General features: G+C 37.7%; 2 protein-coding genes, 3 non-coding genes and 1 pseudogene across 5 annotated transcripts; 2 read left to right on the top strand and 4 right to left on the bottom strand.

The window, feature by feature from the left end:
- LOC148574627 (uncharacterized) lies at positions 1-666 on the top strand. Its single transcript, XM_088505925.1, has one exon. It carries the CDS (start codon positions 1-3, stop codon positions 664-666), a length of 666 nt encoding a protein of 221 aa, XP_088362051.1.
- Positions 667-4,561: 3,895 nt separating this feature from the next.
- LOC148574625 (uncharacterized) lies at positions 4,562-17,554 on the bottom strand. Its single transcript, XM_088505924.1, has 5 exons — positions 16,790-17,554; positions 16,493-16,645; positions 15,120-15,353; positions 14,529-14,981; positions 4,562-4,870 (listed from the first exon to the last, which is right to left on the bottom strand). The coding sequence occupies exons 1-5, from the start codon at positions 17,552-17,554 to the stop codon at positions 4,562-4,564; spliced, it is 1,914 nt and encodes a 637-aa protein (XP_088362050.1).
- Positions 8,784-8,892, bottom strand: LOC148574626 (small nucleolar RNA R71). The gene has a single exon (XR_015906166.1). It is a non-coding gene; the product is annotated as a small nucleolar RNA R71 (small nucleolar RNA).
- A 208-nt stretch (positions 17,555-17,762) lies between the features above and the next one.
- On the bottom strand, positions 17,763-18,968 carry LOC148574623 (uncharacterized; annotated as a pseudogene).
- LOC148574624 (small nucleolar RNA R71) lies at positions 18,273-18,380 on the top strand. The gene has a single exon (XR_015906697.1). It is a non-coding gene; the product is annotated as a small nucleolar RNA R71 (small nucleolar RNA).
- Positions 18,969-25,831: 6,863 nt separating the features above from the next.
- LOC148574622 (small nucleolar RNA R71) lies at positions 25,832-25,935 on the bottom strand. Its single transcript, XR_015905973.1, has one exon. It is a non-coding gene; the product is annotated as a small nucleolar RNA R71 (small nucleolar RNA).
- Positions 25,936-26,302: the final 367 nt, after the last annotated feature.

Raw genomic sequence — 26,302 nt, 5'->3', positions numbered from 1 at the left:
ATGCCGGACGTGCCTGATAACATGCGCGTGGAGAGGCGACGACACATTGGTACCCGGGCTACAGACCGGGAGTGGCGATGGCTGGATGAGATGATTCAGGATGACACAGCTGGTGGCAACGGAGTAGGACATGCCGATCACCGTGCCCGGCGTGGCCGTCCTCAGCGTCGGGGTAGTGCATCAGGGGTTGCATCTGGTGGTCCTGGTGATAGACATACTGAGCAGGCAGGGGCGGGGTCCCAGGAGGTTCCTTTTACACATGTTTCGAGCTTGCAGATATACCATGAGATCCATGGACAGATGTATGATGACCTGACGGGGCCGACTTTCACAATGGATATGGACGATCAGGTCGGCAGTTCACAGTTCTATTCTGACTTTGCATATCTCATCCGGGATGACGACCCTCTGCATTTTCAGCACCAGACCCCACAGAATCAGGTGCCGGAGTACCAGCCCCAGATGGACGTTGTGCAGCGGTACTGCCCAGATATGGAGCAGATTCAGCGGTACCAGTCACAGATGTCTGACCCTCAGGGGTACCAGCTCCAACCACAGTTTCATGTAGACCTGAATGAGCTTGCTAGCAGCCCATATGACAGTTGGTTCAGCATGGGAGGGACTGATGTCACGAAAACTTGTCTCTCAACAAATTTTCACCGGTAAGTGCACCAGATTGTCGTCAAGTAAAAACTCACTATAGAGTGAGGTCGAATCCCACAGGGATTGGTTGGTTGATCAACGTTAATCGGAAAAATGTTCTAGTTGAGCTAAATCAGATTTGAAATTGGAATTGCAGAAAGTAAAATTGGCGGGAAACTTAAATTGCAAGAAATGTAAATGAACAAAATATAAATGATTGAATTAAATGACAGAAAGTAAATTGCAAGTAATTAAAGTGCAGAAACTTAAATTGCAAGAAATTAAAAGGGAATGGGGATTGACCATCAAAATAAAAGGCAAAATGTAAAGAGAATGGGTGGATCAAAGTAGGAAATTCATTGGGTTTCAGGAGATATTGAATTCTCCGGATCACATCATTTTCATCTCTCCCTCAATCAATGCATTCATTGACTTTGCTTGGCAATCTTAGATGATTGGATTCCAATGTCTTGGGTCACCAATCTCTCTAAGCTTGAACAATTGTCCAATGTCTTGATTTAATTGCTTATGAGAAGAGATAAAATTTGGTCACTGATTATACCACACAAATTCATAGATCAAAGTATTGGTAGGATTACATGTCACGATATCCATCCAACCCCCAATCTAATCCAATGTGAGAAAGCATTTCTAGCATGAATTCTTCATCCCTCTCTCAAGGATCAGAGGAATTCCAATTATGAATAGCTTCTCTGTCAAGACAATTATCCAATTGAATTAAGATCGAAAGCTTTCTAACAAAATCAAGAGAAAAGATAGAAGAAGAAGATGAAAACTATTATTGATCCATTGAATTACAATAGAGCTCCCTAACCCAACGAAGGGGGTTTAGTTGTTCATAACTCTTAGAATGGAAAGTGAAATAAAAAAGTACAATGCAGAATTGAAAAGTGAAAAAGTGCAGAGAAAAGTAAAATTGGGCAGAGTTTCAGTACTCTCTGTGTCAACCCCCCGTCTAACTTAAACACTAAGCTATTTATACACTTTCTTTAATTCATCTTCAAGTCATCTGAATTGGGCTTTTGGCCATTGTTGAAGTTGATTGGATTGGCTCCTAATGCTGTTGAGGATAGAAAGGTGCTCAATTGTGCAATTCTGATATCAAAGTTGGGGTTAACGTTTGAGAGCAAATGTTGAGTCAAACGTTCTTTAGAAAAAAATGGATTCTGGTTGCTGCAATCAACGTTTGACTCAACATTGGGTGCCAATGTTCGCTTGTCCATGCGTACGCGTGGTATACGCGTACGCGTGGATGAGCCACTTTACCCCTTCACGCGTTTGCGTGGCCTATGCGTGTGCGAGTTTGGGACCAGAATGCACATCCATGCGTGCGCGTCACCTATTCGTGCGCGTGGATGCAAATTCCCCAATTCTAATTTTTGAAAGGCTATCGAAGACGTTGGCCCCAGCGTTGGAGTGGCAACATTCCCTCCAACGCTGGCCTATCCATGCGTACACGACACCTACGCGTGCGCGTGGATTGTCAAAATTCACGCTCACGCGTACGCATCATGTACGCATGCGCGTCGATGCACCTTTCCAAATTCAAGAATTGGACCACATATCGCGAACATTGGACTTGACGTTGGACTACAAATGCTCCCTCCAACGTTGGCCTATCCACGCGTGTGCGTGGATACCGTTTTCTAAAATCCCAAATTTGACTGCTATAATGCGTACGTTTGCCCCAACGTTGGAGTGGCAACGTTCCCTCCAACGTTAGTCTATCCACGCATACGCGTCGCACTCAATTTTTCTAATTTCCAAAAAGCTCTTTGTATCAGATAGCGTTGGATGTAACGTTGGTTCACCAACGTTCCCTCCAACGTGGGTATCAGAATTATACAGCAGATTCCCCTGCTTCTTTTCTCTTCATCGTTTGAGACAACGTTGGTGGTCCAACTTGGCCACCAATGTTGCTTTCTCTTTTTCCTTCAATGGCCATTTCTTCAACTTCTTTTCATGCTTTTCTTCACCTATCATCAACCAATACATGCATCAAAGCCTTGCTAAAATCATGAGGGATTATATCATTCTTAGCACACAAACAATTAAGGCATAAACCTCATGAAACTGTATCAAATTAATCATGTTTGAATGAATTAAGGTGTAGATGAACTTTTAATCCAAATGCTTACTTATAGCTCAAGAAAGTGCATAAAATCTACTAAAAACAAAAGAAAAAGGCTAGTGAAACTAGCCTAAGATGCCTTGGCATCACAACACCAAACTTTAATCTTGATTGTACCCAAGCAAGCAATGAATTATGGAAAGCATGAATGAAACAGAATGTAATACATGTTCAGATTAGCAAATAATAGAAGATGATTCATGGGGTTTTATGCAGAAAATGTTGTAGCTCACTTTTATTGATTCCTAGGTGAGAATTGTCTCTTTTAGTGCCAACTATCATACTGCTATGACTTCTTATTATTCACTCAGCCTTTGTAATTAATTTCTTTGTTTTTCTTTTTGCTGTGAACTTATTCTTTAATTGCAGCAGCTCAGTATCATATTTTTGAGGCAACTCTTTAAGGTAGGCTTTCAGTCAACAATCCTGAACCAGTTGGTTCAAAGTGCTACGTGTTGAAACACTCCTAAGGTCTTAATTACCCAAGTCTCTCCTCAGCACATATCCACTACAGGCACATGGTTTGCTTATCCACTCTTTAGGCCTTGGTGTCCAGCACCTCTTTGGGTTGCTAAATGTTTTGTGACAAGGTTACTCTTGACTGTGAATTTCCAATTGACAATCCCAGGTTAGTTAACCCAAGTTGTCAAGTGATGAAGCACTCCTATGAACTTACTCATTTAAGCATATCCTTGCACAAAAACACCACAGACACATGCCTTAAGATCAAACTATTGGTGCCTAGCTTTTGTCCTTTATTTCTTTCTTTTTTGTTCTTTCTTCCAAGGGTTTTAATTGCTAAGCTTCATAGACAGCAACCAAGTTTACACTAAAGAGAGACACTCTACCTTTCATTAGTTATTAGTGAGCTAGCTACACCATTATACATACATACCACCACTCAATCTTGTTCTGTTCCTTACTAAACTAACAAATTCACTTCCTGTTTCAATATTTCTTATATTTAATTAAAACAAGGAGACAAACATACATTCAAGCATGTTGCAATTAACCCAAGCACTTAAACTAAAGCACTTATTTGAATTTTAAAGAAATCAGACGCAGGTATGCTATTCTGCAGGGGTACATTCAAACTTCCAATTTAAGCAATTCAAAGTGAAAGCAGTTAAGTGACAATACAACCTCTTGGAATCTTTTTTCTTGTTCATCATCTTCTCTTTGTCCTTAGATGATGGTGCATAGCCTTCCCAAAAGCTTGATTGTCTTCCTGCAAAACTATTGGAAGTTGCTTGTTCCCCAAGCACTTGAGAAATGGTAAGTCTGTATGTATACTTGTGAAATTCTGGACCTAAGTTGGTGTGTGAACACCAAACTTAGTTCCTTTCTTACTTCTATATGTAGCAAAGTGAATACATTCATGCAACATCAAGTGCTTTTATTAGAAAGTAAACTATGAACTGAAAATAAAAAATTTGTCAAGTAATTTCTCTGATTGTTTGGACTTCTGCTGAGAGATGTAATGTGCTCTTAGTGAGATCTATGGTGGATCACTAAACTTAGAATTGAACTTCACCCTTTGAATACCTTTGGTGTGCAACACCAAACTTAACTCCTTACAATGCAGAGAAATCTTCTTGGCTCTTTTATTGACAAGCTATGAAAAGAAAATTACCTTCGGTTGGGTTGCCTCCCAACAAGCGCTCTTTTAACGTCACTAGCTTGACAATTGGCTCTCTCAGTTGAGTCTGTACTTCATCTTGGGCCTTTCCCTCATGTCACCCAAATAGTGCTTGAGCCTTTGTCCATTTATAGTGAAGTTTCCTGTGATTTCTCATCCATGATTTCTATATGTCCATAAGGAGAAACCTTGGTGACAAGGAAAGGTCCTGACCACCTTGACTTTAGCTTTCCAGGAAATAGCTTTAGCTTGGAATTGTAGAGGAGTACTCTCTGCCCTTCTTCAAAGCTTCTTGGTGCCACCTTGAGGTCATGTCTTTCTTTTGCCTTTTCCTTGTAAATTTTTGCATTTTCATAGGCCTGGGATCTGAACTCTTCTAGTTCTTGCAGTTGCAAAAACCTTCTTTCACCAGCATCATTATTATTGAAGTTCAGTAACTTGAGAGCCCAGAATACTTTGTGCTCAAGCTCCAATGGCAAATGACAAGCTGATGAGCGGACAATTTATACACTTTTTGGCATTATTTTTACATAGTTTTCAGTATGATTTAGTTAGTTTTTAATATATTTTTATTAGTTTTTAAATAAAAATCACATTTCTGGACTTTACTATGAGTTTGTATGTTTTTCTGTGATTTCAGGTAATTTTTGGCTGAAATTGAGGGACCTGAGCAAATATATGATTCTGAGGCTGAAAAAAGATTGCAGATGCTGTTGGATTCTGACCTCCCTGCACTCAAAGTGAATTTTCTGGAGCTACAGAAACCCAAATGGCGCGCAATCAATTGCGTTGGAAAGTAGACATCTAGGGCTTTCCAGAAATATATAATAGTTTATACTTGCCCAAGTTTAGATGATGCAAACTGGCGTTTAATGCCAGTTTTCTGCCCTATTCTGGCGTTAAACGCCAGAAACAAGTTGCAAAGCAGAGTTAAATGCTAGAAACAAGTTACAAACTGGCGTTCAACTCCAAGAAAGACCTCTACATGTGAAAGTTTCAATGCTCAGCCCAAGCACACACTAAGTGGGCCTGAAAGTAGATTTCTGCATCATTTACTCATTTCTGTAAACCCTAGTAACTAGTTTAGTATAAATAGGAATTTTTACTATTGTATTTATATCTCTGGATAGTCTTTGAATAATTTTGTGTTCTGAGATCATGTTTAGGGGGCTGGCCATTCGGCCATACCTGGACCTTGTTCTTATGTATTTTCAACGGTAGAGTTTCTACACACCATAGATTAAGGTGTGGAGCTCTGCTGTTCCTCATGAATTAATGCAAAGTACTATTATTTTTCTATTCAACACAAGCCTATTTCTTCTCTAAGATATTCATTCACACACAAGAACATAATGAATCTGATGATTATGTGGCGCTCATCACCATTCTCACTTATGAACGTGTGCCTGACAAACACTTCCATTCTACATGAAAGCAAGCTTGAATGCATATCTCTTAGCCTCTTGATCTACGATCAGAGTCTTCGTGGTATAGACTAGAATTATTGGCGGCCATTCCTGAGATCCGGAAAGTCTAAACCTTGTCTGTGGTATTCCGAGTAGGATCTGGAAAGGGATGGCTGTGACGAGCTTCAAACTCGCAAGTGCTAGGCGTAGTGACAGACGCAAAAGGATTACTAGATCCTATTCTATCATGATCGAGAACCGATAGATGATTAGCCGTGCAGTGACAGCGCATTTGGACCATTTTCACTGAGAGGACGGGATGTAGCCATTGACAACGGTGATGCCCAATATACAGCTTGCCATGGAAAGGAGTATGAATGATTGGATGACGACAGTAGGAAAGCAAAGATTCAGAGGGAGCAAAGCATCTCTATACGCTTATCTGAAACTCTCACCAATGAATTACATAAGTATCTCTATCCTATTCTATATTTTATTTATATTTTAATTATCTTAAATCCCATAAACATTTGAATCTGCCTGACTGAGATTTGCAAGATGACCATAGCTTGCTTCAAGCCGACAATCTCCGTGGGATCAACCCTTACTCACGTAAGGTATTACTTGGACGACCCAGTGCACTTGCTGGTTAGTTGTGCGGAGTTGTGAAAAGTGTGAATCACAATTTCATGCACCAAGTTTTTGGTGCCGTTGCCGGGGATTGTTCGAGTTTGAACAACTGACGGTTTATCTTGTTGCATAGATTAGGTAATTTTATTTTAATTTTAAGCCTTTTATTTTTGTTCTTTTTATTTTCAAAAAATTTTCAAAAAAAATAAATTATTCTATGTTCTTCAGAATTTTTAAGAATGAATTCTAGAGTTTCAGATGATGCTTTTATCATCACAGGGGTCTGTTGATTCCCATCAATTTGGCTGTTGTATGTAATGTCCTGCTGAAGCTTGTTTTGCCCTGTCTAATCTCTTTAGACTGAAGCTTTAGACTAACATTGCATGATTCCTAGAATCTTTATTAAAAATTTTGAGTTTCTTATTTTATTTTTCCAAATATTTTTCGAAAAATTCAAAAAAATTTTAACAAAATCATAAAACCAAAAATATTTTGTGTTTCTTGTTTGAGTCTAGTGTCAAATTTTAAGTTTGGTGTCAATTGCATTCTTCTTATTTTCGAAAATTCATCATATGTTCTTCATGATCTTCAAGTTGTTCTTGATGAATTTCCTTGTTTGATCTTTGCATTTTCATGTTTTGTGTCTTTTCTTGTTTTTCATATGCATTTTCAATTTGTTAGTGTCTAAAGTTTGAAAATTTCTAATTTTGGTGTCTTGCATGTTTTTCTTTTCTTAAAAATTTTTAAAAATAAGTCTTGATGTTCATCTTGATCTTCAAAGTGTTCTTGGTATTCATCTTGGCATTCAAAGTGTTCTTGCATGCATTAGTTGTTTTGATTCATAATTTTCATGTTTTGTTTCAATTTTGTGTTTTTCTCTTTCTTCATTAAAAATTCAAAAATAAAAAAATATCTTTCCCTTATTTTGCTCATAATTTTCAAAAATTTGAATTGATTTAGTCATAAAGTTTTAAAATTCAATTGTTTCTTATTTGTCAAGTCAATTTTCAATTTAAAAATTCTATTTTTTTCAAATCTTTTTCAAAAATCAAATCTTTTTCATTTTTTTCCAATATTTTCGAAAATTTTAAATTTTGATTTTCAAAATCTTTTTCTTAACTTTATTTCATATTTTCGAAAATCTCACTGACATTTAATGTTTTAATTCAAAAATTTTTCAAGTTGTTACTTGCCTATTAAGAAAGGTTCAATCTTTAAATTCTAGAATCATATCTTTTAATTTCTTATTAGTCAAGTAATCAACTTTAATTTCAAAAATCAAATCTTTTTAAATTTCTTTTCAAATTTTTTCTTTCAAATTAAATTTTCAATCATATCTTTTTCAAAATCAATTTCAAAATCCTTTCTAACTTCTTATCTTTTCAAAAATTGATTTTCAAATCTTTTTCAATTAACTACTTGACTTTTTGTTTGATTTTAAAAGTTTTCTATTTCAATCATATCTTTTTCAAAACTCCTAACTACTTTTCTCTCTCCAATTTTCGAAAATCACTAACCTTTTTTTAATTCTTTTTAATTAACTAATTGTTTTAAATTTCAATTTTATTTTATTTCTTTTTATATTTTCGAATTTTAATTAATTAATTTAATAAAAACAAAAATATTTTCCTTTTATTTTAATTTGAGATTCGAATTCTTCATCTTCTCTCTTCTCCATTCTACTCTCCTATTCTTCTTCTCTTCTACTTACATAAAGGAATCTCTATACTGTGACATAGAGGATTCCTCTTCTTTCTGTTCTCTTCTTTTTCATATGAGAAGGAACATGGATAAAGACATTTTTATTGAAGTTGATCTTGAACCTGAAAGGATTCTTAAGAGGAAACTAAGAGAAGCTAAGGCACAACCCTCTGGAGAGGACCTGACAGAAATTTTCGAACAAGAAGGAGACATGGCTGAACCTAATAACAATGGTGGAGATGTTAGGAAGATGCTTGGTGACTTTATTGCACTCTCTTCTAACTTCTATGGAAGAAGCATCTCACTTCCTGCAATTGGAGCAAACAACTTTGAGCTTAAGCCTCAATTAGTTTCTCTAATGCAGGAGAACTGCAAGTTTTATGGACTTCCAATGGAAGATCCTTATCAGTTTTTAGCTAAATTCTTGCAAATCTGTGACACTGTCAAGACCAATGGAATTGATCCCGAGGTCTACAGGCTTATGCTTTTCCCTTTTTCTGTAGGAGACAGAGCTAGAACATGGTTGGATTCACAACCTAAGGAAAGCCTGAACTCTTGGAAAAAGCTGGTCGGTGCTTTCCTGGCCAAATTCTTTCCACCTCAAAAGATGAGCAAGGTTAGAGTGAAAATCCAAACCTTCAAACAGAAGGAAGGTGAGTCCTTCTATGAAGCTTGGGAAAGATATAAGCAATTGATCAAAAGGTGTCCTACTGACATGCTTCCAGAATGGAGCATCATATGTATATTCTATGATGGTCTATCTGAGTTGTCAAAAATGTCATTGGACCATTCTGCAGGAGAATCTCTTCATCTGAAAACCCCTGTAGGAGCTCAGGAACTCATTAAAATGGTTGCAAATAACCAGTTCACGTACACCTCTGAGAGGAGTCCTGTGAACCATGGGACGCCTCAGAAGAAGGGAGTTCTTGAAATTGATACTCTGAATGCCATATTGGCTCAGAACAAAATATTGACTCAGCAAGTCAATATGATTTCTCAGAGTCTGAATGGATTGCAAGCTGCATTCAATAGTACTAAAGAAGCATCTTCTGAAGAAGAAGCTTATGATCCTGAGAACCCTGCAATGGCAGAGGTGAATTACATGGGAGAACCCTATGGAAACACATATAATCCTTCATGGAGAAATCATTCAAATTTCTCATGGAAGGACCAACAGAAGCCTCAACAAGGCTTTAACAATAATGGTGGAAGAAATAGGTTTAGCAATAGCAAGCCTTTTCCATCATCTTCTCAGCAACAGACAGAGAATTCTGAACAGAGCCATTCTGACCTGGCAATCATGGTCTCTGATCTATCCAAGACCATACTAATTTTCATGAATGAAATAAGGTCCTCCATTAGAAATTTGGAGGCACATGTGGGTCAGCTGAGTAAGAAGATTACTGAAGCTCCTCCCAGTACTCTCCCAAGCAATATAGAAGAAAATCCCAAGAGAGAGTGCAAGGCCATAACCATGACCAACATGGCCGAACCTGGAGAGAGTGAGGAGGACGTGAGTCCCAGTGAGAAAAGCCTCATGGGACGTCCTCTGGACAGAGGAGAGTTGGTCCTTCAGTTGAATGAGGACTACCTTGTATTCAAGACTCAAGGTTCTCCTTCTATAACCATGGAGAGGAAGCATGAAAAGCTTCTCTCAATCCAGAGTCAAACAAAACCCCCACATTCAAACTCTAAGTTTGGTGTTAGAAGGGCACAACCAAACTCTAAGTTTGGTGTTGAGAGGCCCCAACCATGCTCTGATTATCTGTGAGACTCCATGAGAGCTCACTGTCAAGCTATTGACATTAAAGAAGTGCTTATTGGGAGGCAACCCAATGTTATTTAATTATATCTATTTATTTTCTATTGTTATTTTATGTCTTCTGTAGGTTGATGATCATGTGAAGTCACAAAAACAACTAAAAAATCAAAAACAGAATGAAAAACAACATTAAAAATAGCTCACCCTGGAGGAAGAGCTTACTGGCGTTTAAACGCCAGTAAGAAGCATCAGACTGGCGTTTAACGCCAGAAAGAAGCATCAAGCTGGCGTTAAACGCCAGAAACAAGCTACAGACTGGCGTTCAACGCCAGAAACAAGCATCAAGTTGGCGTTTAACGCCAAGAAAGGGAGAAAAGCTGGTGTTAAACGCCAGAAACAAGCAGCAATCTGGTGTTAAACGCCAGGATTGCACTCTAAGGGCATTTACACCCCTAAATGGAGCAGGGATGATAAGTCCTTGACCCCTTAGGATCTGTGGACCCCACAGAATCCCCACCTACCCCACCTCTCTTCTTCTCTCCTCCTCACACATTTCCATAACACTCTTCCCCAAAATAACCTCCACCAATCATCTCCATTACTCCTCCAAAACCATCATACAACCCACCTACACCCACCCACTCAAATTCAAACCATCACTCCTTCCTTTTCACACATCATAACCACCTACAACCCCCTTGGCTGAACCACTCACACCTCTCCATCTCATCTATTTTCTTCTTCTTCTACTCCCTCTTCTCTTCTTTTGCTCGAGGATGAGCAAACTTTCTAAGTTTGGTGTGGTAAAAGCGTTGCTTTTTGTTTTTCCATAACCATTTATGACACCTAAGGCCAGAGAAACCTCTAGAAAGAGGAAAGGGAAGGCAAAAGCTTCCACCTCTGAGTCATGGAAGATGGAGAGATTCATCTCAAAAGCTCATCACTAAGAAAAGGATGGAGCAAACAAGAGAACCCACTTATGGACCTCAACAAAAGCATGAGCAAATTCCCCATCATGAAATCCCTGAGATACCTCAAGGGATGCACTTTCCTCCACAAAACTATTGGGAGCAAATTAACACCTCCCTAGGATAATTAAGTTCCAACATGGGACAACTAAGGGTGGAGCACCAAGAGCATTCCATCCTCCTTCATGAAATTAGAGAAGACCAAAGAGCCATGAGGGAGGAGCAACAAAGGCAAGGAAGAGACATAGAGGAGCTCAAGCGTTCCATTGGATCTTCAAGAGGAAGAACTAGCCGCCATCACTAAGGTGGACCCGTTCCTTAATCTCCTTGTCTATTTATTTTTCTGTTTTTTGAAAATTATGCTTTATGTTTTATTTATGTTTGTGTTTTATTACATGATCATTATTGTCTAGTGTCTATGTCTTAAAGCTATGAATGTCCTATGAATCCATCACCTTTCTTAAATGAAAAATGTTTTAGCCACAAAAGAACAAGAAGTACATGATTTCGAATTCATCCTTGAAATTAGTTTAATTATTTCGATGTGGTGGCAATACTTTTTGTTTTCTGAATGAATGCTTGAACAGTGCATATGTCTTTTGAATTTGTTGTTTATGAATGTTAAAATTGTTGGCTCTTGAAAGAATGAGGAAAAAGGAGAAATGTTATTGATAATCTGAAAAATCATAAAATTGATTCTTGAAGCAAGAAAAAGTAGTGAATACAAAAGCTTGCGAAAAAAAATGGGAGAAAAGAAAAATGGCAAAAAAAAAAGAAAGAAAAAGAAAAAGCAAGCAGAAAAAGCCAAAAGCTCTTAAAACCAAAAGGCAAGAGCAAAAAGCCAATAACCCTTTCAACCAAAAGGCAAGGGTAAAAAGGATCTAAGGCTTTGAGCATCAGTGGATAGGAGGGCCCAAGGGAATAAAATCCTGGCCTAAGCGGCTAAACCAAGCTGTCCCTAACCATGTGCTTGTGGCGTGAAGGTGTCAAGTGAAAACTTGAGACTGAGCGGTTAAAGTCGAGGTCCAAAGCAAAACGAGTGTGCTTAAGAACCCTGGACACCTCTAACTGGGGACTCTAACAAAGCTGAGTCACAATCTGAAAAGGTTCACCCAGTTATGTGTTTGTGGCATTTATGTATCCGGTGGTAATACTTGAAAACAAAGTGCTTAGGGCCACGGCCAAGACTCATAAAATAGCTATGTTCAAGAATCAACATACTGAACTAGGAGAATCAATAACACTATCTAAATTCTGAGTTCCTATAGATGCCAATCATTCTGAACTTCAAGGGATAAAGTGAGATGCCAAAACTGTTCAAAGGCAAAAAACTACTAGTCCCACTCATTTAATTGGAGCTAAGTTTCATTGATATTTTGGAATTTATAGTATATTCTCTTCTTTTTATCCTATTTGATTTTTAGTTGCTTGGGGACAAGCAACAATTTAAGTTTGGTGTTGTGATGAGCGGATAATTTATACGCTTTTTGGCATTATTTTTACATAGTTTTCAGTATGATTTAGTTAGTTTTTAATATATTTTTATTATTTTTTAAATAAAAATTACATTTCTAGACTTTACTATGAGTTTGTGTGTTTTTCTATGATTTCAGGTAATTTCTGGCTGAAATTGAGGGACCTGAGCAAAAATCTGATTCTGAGGCTGAAAAAGGACTGCAGATGCTGTTGGATTCTGACCTCCCTGCACTCAAAGTGGATTTTCTGGAGTTACAAAAACCCAAATGGTGCGCTCTCAATTACGTTGGAAAGTAGACATCCAAGGCTTTCCAGAAATATATAATAGTCCATACTTTGCTCAAGTTTAGACGATGCAAACTGGCGTTTAACGCCAGCTTTCTGCCCTATTCTGGCGTTAAACGCCAGAAACAAGTTGCAAAGTAGAGTTAAACGCTAGAAACAAGTTACAAACTGGCATTCAACTCCAAAGAAGACCTCTACATGTGAAAGCTTCAATGCTCAGCCCAAGCACACACCAAGTGGGCCCGGAAGTAGATTTCTGCATCATTTACTCATTTCTGTAAACCCTAGTAACTAGTTTAGTATAAATAGGACTTTTTACTATTGTATTTACATCTCTGGATAGTCTTTGAATAATTTTGTGTTCTGAGATCACGTTTAGGGGGCTGGCCATTCGGCCATGCCTGGACCTTGTTCTTATGTATTTTCAACGGTAGAGTTTCTACACACCATAGATTAAGGTGTGGAGCTCTGCTGTTCCTCATGAATTAATGTAAAGTACTATTATTTTTCTATTCAACTCAAGCCTATTTCTTTTCTAAGATATTCATTCGCACACAAGAACATGATGAATGTGATGATTATGTGACGCTCATCACCATTCTCACTTATGAACGCGTGCTTGACAAACATTTCCGTTCTACGTGAAAGCAAGCTTGAATGCATATCTCTTAGCCTCCTGATCTACGATCAGAGTCTTCGTGGTATAGGCTAGAATTATTGGCGGCCATTCCTGAGATCCAGAAAGTCTAAACCTTGTCTGTGGTATTCTGAGTAGGATCTGGGAAGGGATGGCTGTGACGAGTTTCAAACTCGCAAGTGCTAGGCATAGTGACAGACGCAAAAGGATTACTGGATCCTATTCTAGCATGATCGAGAACCGACAGATGATTAGCCGTGCGGTGACAGTTCATTTGGACCATTTTCACTGAGAGGACAGGATGTAGCCATTGACAATGGTGATGCCCAATATACAGCTTGCCATGGAAAGGAGTATGAATGATTGGATGACGACAGTAGGAAAGCAGAGATTCAGAGGGAGCAAAGCATCTCCATACGCTTATCTAAAACTCTCACCAATGAATTGCATAAGTATCTCTATCCTATTCTATATTTTATTTATATTTTAATTATCTTAAATTCCATAACCATTTGAATCTGCCTGACTGAGATTTGCAAGATGACAATAGCTTGCTTCAAGCCGACAATCTCCGTGGGATCGACCCTTACTCACGTAAGGTATTACTTGGACGACCCAGTGCACTTGCTGGTTAGTTGTGCGGAGTTGTGAAAAGTGTGAATCACAATTTCGTGCACCACAAGCCTTCCCAAACACCAATTGATATGGAGACATCCCAATTGGTGTTTTGAAGGCTGTCTTATAGGCCCAAAGAGCATCGTCCAACTTTTTGGACCAATCTTTTCTTGAAGCTCCCACAATCTTTTCCAAGATTCTTTTTAACTCTCTGTTGGATATCTCTGTCTGTCCACTTGTTTAGGGATGGTAAGGTGTGGCAACTTTGTGCTTTACTCCATAGCTCAGGAGGAGACTTTTTAATGGTCTGTTACAAAAATGGTTTCCTCCATCACTGATAAGCGCTCTAGGCACCCTAAATCGACTAAAGATGTTCTTTTTGAGAAAGTTCATCACTACCTTATTATCATTTGTTGGAGTTGCAATGGCTTCTACCCATTTTGATACATGATCCACTGCCACCAAGATATATTTATTTGAGTATGAAGTTGGGAATGGTCCCATGAAATCAATTCCCCACACATCAAATAATTCAAGTTCTAAGATGAATTGCTGTGGCATTTCATTTCTTTTGGGTAGGTTCCCTGCTCTTTGGCATTCATTGTAGTGCTGTACCAATTCTTTTGCATCCTTGAAGATAGTGAGCCAAAAGAATCCATATTGTAGTACTTTGGTTGCATTCCTTTCTCCTCCAAAATGTCCTCCATAGCAAGAACCATGACAATTCCATAAGACTTCCCTTCCCTCTTCCTCTGAAATGCATTTTCTAAGTATTCCATCTGAACATTTCTTGAAGAGGTATGGTTCATCCCAAATGAAATACTTGGCATCATTAATAAGCTTTCTCTTCTGATGTTTGTTAAATTCTGGAGGCACTTCCCCAGTGGCCTTAAAATTTGCAATATCTGCAAACCATGGTGCCTTGTGAACCAACATTAGTTGCTCATCAGGAAAACACTCATTTATATTCAAGCTCTGTGTGCTTCGTTCTTCACAGGGAATCCTTGACAAGTGATCTGCCACCTTGTTCTCCACTCCTTTCTTGTCTTTAATCTCAATGTTAAACTCCTGCAGCAACAAGACCCACCTTATCAGCCTTGGTTTTGATTATTGCTTGGCAAGTAAATATTTCAATGCTGCATGATCAGTAAAAACAATCACTTTAGATCCAATGAGATATGATCTAAACTTATCAAATGCAAATACTATTGCTAATAGTTCCTTTTCAGTAGTTGTGTAGTTCATTTGGGTTTCATTTAGAACCTTGATGGCATAGTATATAACATGAACTAAGTTGCATTTCCTCTGTCCTAACACTGCCCCAATAGCAATATCTGATGTATCACACATCAGTTCAAAGGGTAAATCCCAGTTAGGTGGGGCAATGATAGGTGCTGAGGAAAGCTTTTTCTTCAAAGTTTCAAAAGCCAGCATGCAATCCTGATCAAATACAAAAGGTGTATCAGAGACAAGTAAGTTACTCAAAGGCTTGGCTATTTTTGAAAAATCTCTGATAAACCTTTTGTAAAATCCAACATGTCCTAAAAAATTCCTAATTGCCTTGACATTACTAGGTGGAGGTAACTTCTCAATTAATTCCACCTTAGCTCTGTCTACCTCAATGCCTTTGTTAGAGACTTTATGACCAAGGACTATTCCCTCTGTCACCATAAAATGGCATTTCTTTCAGTTTAAAACCAAGTTGGTCTCTTGGCATCTCTTTAGCACCAAGGCGAGGTGATGTAGGCAATTAGGAAAGGAATCCTCAAATACTGAAAGTCGTTCATAAAGACTTCAATGAATTTTTCAATCATGTCTGAAAAGATAGACAGCATGCATCTTTGAAAAGTTGTTGGTGCATTGCACAATCCAAATGGCATGCATCTGTAAGAAAATATTCCATATGGACAAGTGAAGGATGTTTTCTCCTGGTCTCTTGGATCAACTACTATTTAATTGTATCCTGAATAGCCATCCAAGAAACAATAATATGCATGTCCTGCAAGCCTTTCTAGCATCTGGTCCATGAAAGGGAATGGGAAGTGATCTTTTCTTGTAGCTTCATTAAGCTTTCTATAATCAATGCACATCCTCCATCCTGTGACAGTTCTTGTAAGGATGAGTTCATTCTTTTCATTGGGTACTACAGTGATACCTCCCTTCTTAGGAACCACTTGGACAAGACTCACCCATGGGCTATCTGAAATTGGGTAGATCACTCCTGCCTGCCAAAGCTTCATAACCTCCTTTTGCACCACTTCTTTCATGACTGGATTCAATCTTCTCTAGGCTTGAATGGAGGGCTTAGCATCTTCTTCTAATAGGATCTTATGCATACATATGGATGAGCTTATCCCTTTCAAATCAGCAAGGGTCCATCCAATGGCATCTTGGTGCTTTTGCAGCACCTTGATTTACTCATCCTCCTATTCTTGACTAAGAGCAGAATTGATGATTACTGGGTAACTTTCATCACTTCCCAAGTATGCATACTTCAGAGTGGGAGGTAATGCTTTCAGTTCTAGTTTAGGTGCTCCTTTCTCTTCTTTCTTTCCCTATGGTGCACTTGGGATGGATGCCTCAGCTGATTGGATTTCTGCAACCTCAATGTCTAGTGTAGAATCCTCTTTTGTCACTTCTTCAAGTGTTTCTTCAAATGTTTCTTGCGCCACAATTTCCACTGCATCCAACCTTATACACTCTCCTAGTGACTCCTGTGGATAGCTCATGGCCTTGAACATATTAAACACCATTTTCTCATCATGAAACCTAAGGGTAAGTTCACCCTTTTGGACATCAATGATGGCTCCAGTAGTGGCTAAAAATGGCCTTCCCAAGATTATTGAAGCTTTGGCTTCTTCCTCTATATCCAACACCACAAAGTTAGCAGGGAAGATGAAGTCTCCCATCTTCACCAACAAATCTTCTACTATTCCATGAGGGAAATTGAATGATCGGTCTGCCAATTGGAGAGCCATTCTTGTTGGTTTGGCTTCCTCAATCTTCATTCTTTTCATCATTGTTAAGGACATCAAATTTATGCTGGCTCCCAAATCACATAAGGCTTTCTCAACTGTGATTTCTCCTATGATGCAAGAAATTTGAAAGCTCTCTGGGTCCTTCAATTTTTGAGGCAGTTTGTGTTGGATGATAGCACTACATTCTTCAGTTAACACCACAGTTTCATCATTCCTCCAACTTCTCTTCTTGGTCATTAATTCCTTCAGGAACTTAGCATAGAATGGCATCTGCTCTAATACTTCAGCAAAAGGAATATTGATCTGTAGTTTCTTAAAAATCTCCAAAAATATGGAGAATTGGCTGTCCTTTGCATTCTTCATCAATCGTTGAGGGTAAGGAGCTTTTGGGACATATGGCCTTAGGACTTCTTTTTCTTCTGGTGGATTGGAAGCAGGTGTTTGTGCCTCTTCCTTGTCACTTAAGCTTCTCTCTTCTCCCTTCTCTTGGGTTTCTTTGGATGCCTCCTTCAATTCCTTTCCACTCTTGAGTGTAATGGCTTTGCATTCCTCCTTTGAGCTTGCCTTGATGACATTACAAGGGTTATGGCTCGGGACTTGCTTGGATAGGTATCCAATTTGTGCCTCAAGTTTCTGAATAGCAGAGTTTCTGAATGGCAGCATCTTGATTTTGTAGGTTGGACCTCACCTCCTCCTTGAAATTTTTCATGTCTTAAGACTCCTTGCAAAGATTTGCAAGCATAGCTTCAATCCTGGATAGTTTGTCCTCTGGTGGTGGATTGGGAATTGGTTGCTGAGGCTGATTGGCTTAGGCTTGATATGGTGGCTGAGAAGAATTGTTGCATGGGTGTTGATATGATCTTGGATTGGATTATTGATATGTGTACTGGTTGGGATTATGAGGTTTGTGATCTTGGCCTTGATTTTGTTGGTTCCTCCACCCAAAGTTTGGGTGATTCTTCCAACCAGGGTTATAGGTCTTGGAATATGGATCATGGGTTTGTCTGGATGAATTTCCAATGTAGTTAGCTTGTTCCCAGTCAACTCCTTCCTTTGTGTTCAACTCTGCTTGAGGTGATGGTTGAGTATGGATAGCTGCAACTTGATTCTTGTCCATTTGCTTTGTTGAATCAGCTAGTTCCTTGGTGATCATTTTATTCTGGGCCAAGATTATATCCATGTGGTTTAATTCCATAACTCCTCTGTTGTTGCTTCGGTTTGAGGCATAGAAATACTCATTATCAGCCACTGTTTCTATGACATCAATGGCTTCCTCTATGTTCTTCTTCTTGTTGAGGGATCCTCCAGATGAGTGGTCTACAGCTTTCTTTGATTCATAGGAAAGCCCTTCATAAAAGATATGCAGTTGCACCCATTCATTGAACATGTTAGGGGGACACTTCCTTGTCAAATCCTTGAATCTCTCCCATACTTTATACAAAGTTTCACCATCTTGTTGCCTGAAAGTCTGCACCTCAGTCCTCAGTTTATTTACTCTTTGAAGAGGGTAGAATCTTGCTAAGAATCTGTTCACCACATCTTCTCATGTTGTCAAGCTTTCCTTGGAAAATGATTCTAGCCATTTGGATGCTTTATCCCTTAGAGAAAAGGGAAACAGTAGCAATCTATAGGTGTCAAGATGAACACCATTAGATTTTACTGTATCACAGATCCTTAGGAATGTAGAGAGATATTGATTGGGGTCCTCTTGGGCACTTCCTCCGAAAGAACAATTATTTTGGACGAGAGTGATGAGTTGAGGCTTCAATTCGAAGTTATTAGCATGGATGGTTGGCTTTTGGATGCTGCTCCCACAATTCCCAGGATTGGGATTAATGTAGGAGCCTAGCACCCTCCTTTCTTGCGGAGCATGGTTGGCTGCACCTTCTCTGGCATGATTATGTAATTCTCCCTGATGATGAGTCTCCATATCATCCTCCATATTTATATCCAAATCCTCATCTTCTTCCTCTATACCAATAGCCTTCTTTCCTCTTGATTCCCTTCTTAATCTAAGAAAGGTCCTCTCCGGTTCACTATCAAAAGAGGTTGAAGTCTCCCCTCTTCTACCTGTCATACAATCAGCAGATACAGGCAGAAGCAAGTGTAGAATTCACAAAAACAATTTATAGTTAGCTTGGTTAAGGCAATTAATTAAATGGTTAGTGGGTTACCTTGCTAAAAAGTAAAGAATTTGCTGGAAAGTAAAGAAATGAAGAGAAATTGATAAAATTGCAGAAAGTAAAAAAGAATAAACAACTGAAATTGAAATTCAATTAACAAAAGAAAAGAAAAATGCTCAATCTAGTTATCCTCCAATTTAGTAATTGTCAATACAAAACCAATCCCTGGCAAGGACGCGATAAACTTGATGTCACAAAAACTTGTCTCTCAACAAATTTCTACCGGCAAGTGCACCGGATTGTCGTCAAGTGAAAACTCACTATAGAGTGAGGTCGAATCCCACAGGGATTGGTTGGTTGATCAATGTTAATCGGAAGAATGTTCTAGTTGAGCTAAATCAGATTTGAAATTGGGATTGCAAAAAGTAAAATTGGCGAAAAACTTAAATTGCAAGAAATGTAAATGAACAAAATATAAATGATTGAATTAAATGACAGAAAGTAAATTGCAAGTAATTAAAGTGCAGAAACTTAAATTGCAATAAATTAAAAGGAAATGGGGATTGAGCATCAAAATAAAAGGCAAAATGTAAAGAGAATGGGTATATCAGAGTAGGAAATTCATTGGGTTTCAGGAGATATTGAATTCTCCGGATCACATCATTTTCATCTCTTCCTCAATCAATGCATTCATTGACTTTGCTTGGCAATCTTAGATGATTGGATTCCAATGTCTTGGCTCACCAATCTCTAAGCTTGAACAATTGCCCAATGTCTTAATTTAATTGCTCATGAGAAGAGATGAAGTTCGGTCACTGATTATACCACACAAATTCATAGATCAAAGTATTGGTAGGATTACATATCACGATATCCATCCAACCCCCAATCTAATCCAATGTGAGAAAGCATTTCTAGCATGAATTCCTCAACCCTCTCTCAAGGATCAGAGGAATTCCAATTATGAATAGCTTCTCTATCAAGACAACTATCCAATTGAATTAAGATCGAAAGCTTTCTAACAAAATCAAGAGAAAAGATAGAAGAAGAAGATGAAAACTATTATTGATCCATTGAATTACAATAGAGCTCCCTAACCCAATGAAAAGGGTTTAGTTGTTCATAGCTCTTAGAATGGAAAGTGAAATAAAAAAGTACATTGCAGAATTAAAAAGTGAAAAAGTGCAGAGAAAGTAAAATTGGACAGAGTTTCAGTACTCTCTGTGTCAACCCCCCCGTCTAACTTAAACTCTAAGCTATTTATACACTTTCTTTAATTCATCTTCAAGTCATCTGAATTGGGCTTTTGGCCTTTGTTGAAGTTGATTGGATTGGCTCCCAATGCTGTTGAGGATAGAAAGGTGCTCAATTGTGCAATTCTGATATCAACGTTGGTCTATCCACGCGTGCACGTGGATTATCAAAATTCCACTATCCACGCGTGCGCGTCGCCCACGCGTACTGGTCGCACTCAATTTTTCTAATTTCCAAAAAGCTCTTTGTATCACATAGTGTTGGAGGTAACGTTGGTTCACCAATGTTCCCTCCAACGTGGGTATCAGAATTATTCAGCAAATTCCCCTGTTTCTTTCCTCTTCATCATTTGAGACAACGTTGGTTGTCCAACTTGGCCACCAACGTTGCTTTCCCTTTTTCCTTCAATGGCCATTTATTCAACTTCTTTTCATGCTTTACTTCACCTGTCATCAACCAATACATGCATCAAAGCCTTGCTAAAATCATGAGGGATTGTATCATTCTTAGCACACAAGCATTTAAGGCATAAACCTCATGAAACTGCATCAAATTAATCATGTTTGAATGAATTAAGGTGTAGATAAACTTTTAATCCAAATGCTTACTTATAGCTCAAGAAAGTGCATAAAATCTACTAAAAACAAAAGAAAAAGGCTAGTGAAACTAGCCTAAGATGCCTTGGCATCAGGGACGCCTCCATCTGCATATGGTGTGGGCATTCCCGTCGATCCTCTAGCATAACAGTGCCAGAGGCCAGCCAGAGTGAGACGGGCTGCTCGATGTGGTACAGGGTCGCATCTCCTAGGCGCATTCGGGGATGACTCTCACGAGGAGGATGAAGACAGGGAGGAGCCATAGCTGTTTATTTTATGTTTTCATTGATGATACCTATGTATGTTTGATTTGTCGTGTACTTTTGTATTATGTGATGGTACTTAGTTTATTTCCATGGACTTACGTATGAGTTACATATGTTTTTATTTACCATGGACTTAGTTTATTTTATGTTTCTGCACACTGCTCATTCACGCCTAAACCACTAGACCCCTGTCACGGTTTATGCACACTACTCATTCACACATAAACCGCGACACCCCTATTGCAGATTATGTTAATTTTGGCCTAGAACGTAAACCGCGACACCCCTGTAGCGGTTTATGTGTATTTCTAAACCGCGGGTCCCCTGTCGCAGTTTACATAGTTTATGGGAAAAATGTATTTTGGTATTCGTTTTGCAAATTGTGTATATTGGTAATATTGGAAGTCACTTTATTTATTATGGTAAATTTCCCTAATTATAAATATTTTTAATTTACAAAAAAATATTTATTTAACTTTAACACACACACACACACACACACACACACACATCTTTTATTATAGGTGTTTCCTTTATCAAACATGGTGCTAAGCTCATTGAATCAAAACTTGTCGATTGCTACTCTCCATTACAGGACCCTGGCCTCATGCTGATTGATGAGCGGATAATTTATACCCTTTTTGGCATTATTTTTACATAGTTTTTAGCATATTTTAGTTACTTTTTATTATATTTTTATTAGTTTTTATGAAAAAATCATATTTCTAGACTTTACTATGAGTTTGTGTATTTTTCTGTGATTTCAGGTATTTTCTGGCTGAAATTGAGGGACCTGAGCAAAAATCTAATTCAGAGGCTGAAAAAGGACTGCACATGTTGTTGGATTCTGACCCTCCTGCACTCGAAGTGAATTTTATGGAGCTACAGAAGCCTAATTGGCATGTCCTCAATTGCGTTGGAAAGTAGACATCTTGGGCTTTTCAGCAATGTATAATAGTCCATACTTTGCCCGAGATTTGATGGCTCAAACTGGCGTTCAAACGCCCACCAAAGACCCTTTTCTGGAGTAAAATGCCAGAACTGGCACCAGAACTAGAGTTAAACGCCCAAACTGGCACCCAAGCTGGTGTTTAACTCCAAGAATGGCCTATTCAGGTGTAAAGCTCAATGCTCAGCCGAAGCACACACCAAGTGGGCCCCGAAAGTGGATTTCTGCACTATCTGCACTTAGTTACTTATTTTCTGTAAACCCTAGTAACTAGTTTAGTATAAATAGCACTTTTTACTGTTGTATTCGGAGTTTTTTGGTCTCTAGCTTATGCCATTATTCACGTTTGGAGGCTGGCCATTCAGCCATGCCTAGACCTTTTTCTCTTATGTATTTTTAATGGTGGAGTTTCTACACCTCATAGATTAAGGTGCGGAGCTCTGCTGTTCTTCATGAATTAATGCAAGTACTATTGTTTCTCTTTCAATTCACGCCTACTTCTTCTCCAAGATATACTCTTGTACTTAATTCAGTTAAGTCAGAATGAAGGGGTGACCCGTGACAATCACCCATTATCTTCGTTACTCACTTAGCCAAGATCCGCGTGCCTAACAACCACAAGCGGTCTACATGATGTTCAACGTAGTCATTGGACAACAGTAGTAGTATATTCTCTTGGGTCTCTAATTCACGATTCGCATCGTCTCTCCTGACAACAGAGAATCCGAATCTGCGATTAGAACCTTCGTGGTATAGGCTAGAACCATTTGCAGCATTCCTGAGATCCGGAAAGTCTAAACCTTGTCTGTGGTATTCCGAGTAGGATCTGGGAAGGGATGATTGTGACGAACTTCAAACTTGCAAATGTTGGATGCAGTGACAGTGTGCAAAAGGATAAGGTCCAACAGATGATTAGCCGTGCGGTAGCTGTACATGGTATTTTTCATCCGAGACGAGAAATCCGACAGTTGATTAGTCGTGCAGAGATCATACTTGGTATTTTTCATCCGAGAGGATCATACAGCTTGCCATGGAAGGGAGCACACATGATTGGAAGAAGACAATAGGAAAACAGAGGTTCAGAAGCAACAAAGCATCTCCAAACGCTTATCTGAAATTCCCACCAATGAATTACATAAGTATCTTTATTTTATTTTATGTTTTATTTATCTTTTAATTATCAAAACCTCATAACCATTTGAATCCGCCTGAGTAAGATTTATAAGATGACCATAGCTTGCTTCAAAGCGACAATCTCCATGGGATCGACCCTTACTCACGTAAGGTTTATTACTTAGACGACCCAGTGCACTTACTGGTTAGTTGTGCGGAGTTGTGAAAAGTGTGAATCACAATTTCGTGCACCAAGTTTTTGGCGCTGTTGCCGGGGATTGTTCGAGTTTGGACAACTGACGGTTCATCTTGTTGCTTAGATTAGGTAATTTTATTTTATGTTTAAACTTTTATTTTTATTTTCGAAAAAAAATATATATATTTAGTTTTCGAAAAATTCAAAAAAAAATTTTTAAGAATGAATTCTAGACCTTCTTGAGATATGTTGAAGCCTGGCTGGCTTTTAAGCCAGGTCTAATCTTTTGGACCGAGGTTTTCACTTTCCATTGTAGAAAGGACATGTCTGTATCTGTTATGCTAAAGCTTGGCTGGCCATTTGGCCATGTCTAATTCTATTGGACCGAAGCTTTAGGCTAACAGTGCATGAATCCTGGAATTCTTATTAAAAATTTTGAATTTCCTTCTTTTCTTTTTCCAAAATAATTTCGAGAAAAATACAAAAAAAATTAATAAAATCATAAAAACAAAAAAAAATTTGTGTTCCTTGTTTGAGTCTTGTGTCAAATTTTAAGTTTGGTGTCAATTTCATTTTTTTAATTTTCTTAAAATTTTCGAAAATTCATCATATGTTCTTCTTTGATCTTCAAGTTGTTCTTGATGATTTTCCTTGTTTGATCTTTAATTTTTCTTGTTTTGTGTCTTTTCTTATTTTTCTTGTGCATTTTCGAATTCATAGTGTCTAAACATTAAAAATTTCTAAGTTTGGTGTCTTGCATGTCTTTCTTTTCTTAAAAACTTTTAAAAATATGTTCTTGATGTTCATCATGATCTTCACATTGTCCTTGGTGCTCATCTTGATATTCAAAGTGTTCTTGCATGCATTATTTGTTTTGATCTTAAATTCTTATGTCTTGTGTCATTTTGTTGTTTTTCTCTTTCTTCACTAATTCAAAAAATCAAAAATAATATCTTTCTCTTATTTTACTCATAAATTTCAAAATTTTGGGTTGATTTAGTCAAAATTTTTAAATTTAATTGTTTTTTCTTAGTCAAGTCAAAATTTCAAATTAAAAATTCTATCTTTTCAAATCTTTTTCAAAAACAAATCTTTTTCATTTTTCTTCTTAATATCTTTGAATTTCTTAAATAAATTTTTCAAAATCCTTTTCTTATTTCTATTTCATGTCTTCGAAATTGTTGCTAACATTTAATGTTTGGATTCAAAAATTTCAAGTTTGTTACTTTCTTGTTAAGAAAGGTTCAATCTTTAAATTCTAGAATCATATCTTTTAGTTTCTTGTTAGTCAAGTCATCAACTTTAATTTTTAAAATCAAATCTTTTTAAATTTCTTTTTCAAATCTCTTTCAAAATAAATTTCAATTATATCTTTTTCAAAATTTAATTTCAAAATATTTTTCTAACTTCTTATCTTTTCAAAGTTTATTTTCAAATCTTTTTTTTTTCAATTAACCACTTGACTTGTTTGTTTGATTTTAAAAGTTTACTATTTCTTATCTTTTTGAAAATTACTTAACTACTTTTTCACTTCTCATTTTCGAAAATCACTAACCACTTTTTCAAAATTCTTTTTAATTAACTAATTATTTTAAATTCTAATTTTATTTTATTTCTTTTCTTAAATTTCAAATCCTAACTAATAATTAAAATAAAAACAAAAATATTTTTTCTTTTCTTTTAATTAATATTCGAATTCCCTTTATCTCTCTATTTATTTTATTTATTTACTAACACTTCTCTTCCACTCATAATTCGAACCTTCTCCCTCTCTGTGTATGAATTCCTCTTATTCCCTCTCTACCTCATTCTTCTATTCTTCCATCCTTCTACTCACATAAAGGAATCTCTATACTGTGACATAGAGGATTCCTCTTCTTTTCTATTCTCTTCTTTTTCATATGAGCAGGAACAAGGATAAGGACATTCTTGTTGAAGCTGATCCTGAACCTGAAAGGACTCTGAAGAGGAAGTTAAGAGAAGCTAAAGCATAACACTCTGAAGAGGACCTTACAGAAATTTTCGAAAAAGAAGAAGACATGGCAGCCGAAAACAACAACAATGGTGGAGATGCAAGGAAGATGCTGGTGACTTTACTGCACCAACTTCTGACTTCTATGGAAGAAGCATCTCAATTCCTGCAATTGAAGTAAACAACTTTGAGCTTAAGCCTCAGTTAGTTTCTCTAATGCAGCAGAATTGCAAGTTTCATGGACTTCCTTTGGAAGATTCTCATCAGTTCTTAGCTGAATTCTTGTAAATCTGTAACACTGTTAAGACCAATGGGGTTAATCCCGAGGTCTACAGGCTTATGCTGTTCCCCTTTGCTGTAAGAGACAGAGCTAGGATATGGTTGGACTCACAACCTAAAGAAAGCCTGAACTCTTAGGAAAAGTTGGTCAATGCTTTCTTGGCCAAATTCTTTCCACCTCAAAAGTTGAGCAAGCTCAGAATGGAAGTCCAAACCTTCAGACAAAAGGAAGGTGAATCCCTCTATGAAGCTTGGAAAAGATACAAGCAATTGATCAGAAGGTGTCCTTCTGACATACTTTCAGAATGGAGCATCTTATGATATTCTATGATGGTCTGTCTGAATTGTCCAAGATGTCATTGGACCACTAAACTCTGAAATTACTTAACACACATATCAAGGCATCTAATGGTAATAAGAGATGATTAATATTAGCAATTTAAAGGCCCAGGAAACATGTTTTCAATCATAGCACAAAATTAGGAAGGAAAACGTAAAACTATGCAAATAGTATGAATAAGTGGGTAAAGAGTTTATAAAAATCACTCAATTGAGCACAAGATAAACCATAAAATAGTGGTTTATCAACCACTCTGCTGGTGGATCCCTTCATCTGAAGAAAACACCTGCAGAAGCCCAGGAACTCATTGAAATGGCTGTAAA

Source organism: Arachis ipaensis, chromosome B2, assembly GCF_059453495.1.
Source record: "Arachis ipaensis isolate K30076 ecotype BB chromosome B2, ASM5945349v1, whole genome shotgun sequence".
NCBI lineage: Eukaryota > Viridiplantae > Streptophyta > Magnoliopsida > Fabales > Fabaceae > Arachis > Arachis ipaensis.
This window is presented reverse-complemented; position numbering and strand designations above follow the sequence as displayed.

Bases quoted from the DNA above. Each gene is read 5' to 3' on its own strand.
- LOC148574627 (XM_088505925.1), top strand. From the start codon at position 1: ATGCCGGACGTGCCTGATAACATGCGCGTGGAGAGGCGACGACACATT.
- LOC148574625 (XM_088505924.1), bottom strand. From the start codon at position 17,554: ATGCTGCCATTCAGAAACTCTGCTATTCAGAAACTTGAGGCACAAATT. The intron at 15,354-16,492 runs GCATCCATCCCA...GTATTTGATCAG, and splicing joins CAGAAATCCAATCAGCTGAG to GATTGCATGCTGGCTTTTGA. The intron at 4,871-14,528 runs GTACAGCACTAC...TGGGCTCTCAAG, and splicing joins TCAAGGATGCAAAAGAATTG to TTACTGAACTTCAATAATAA.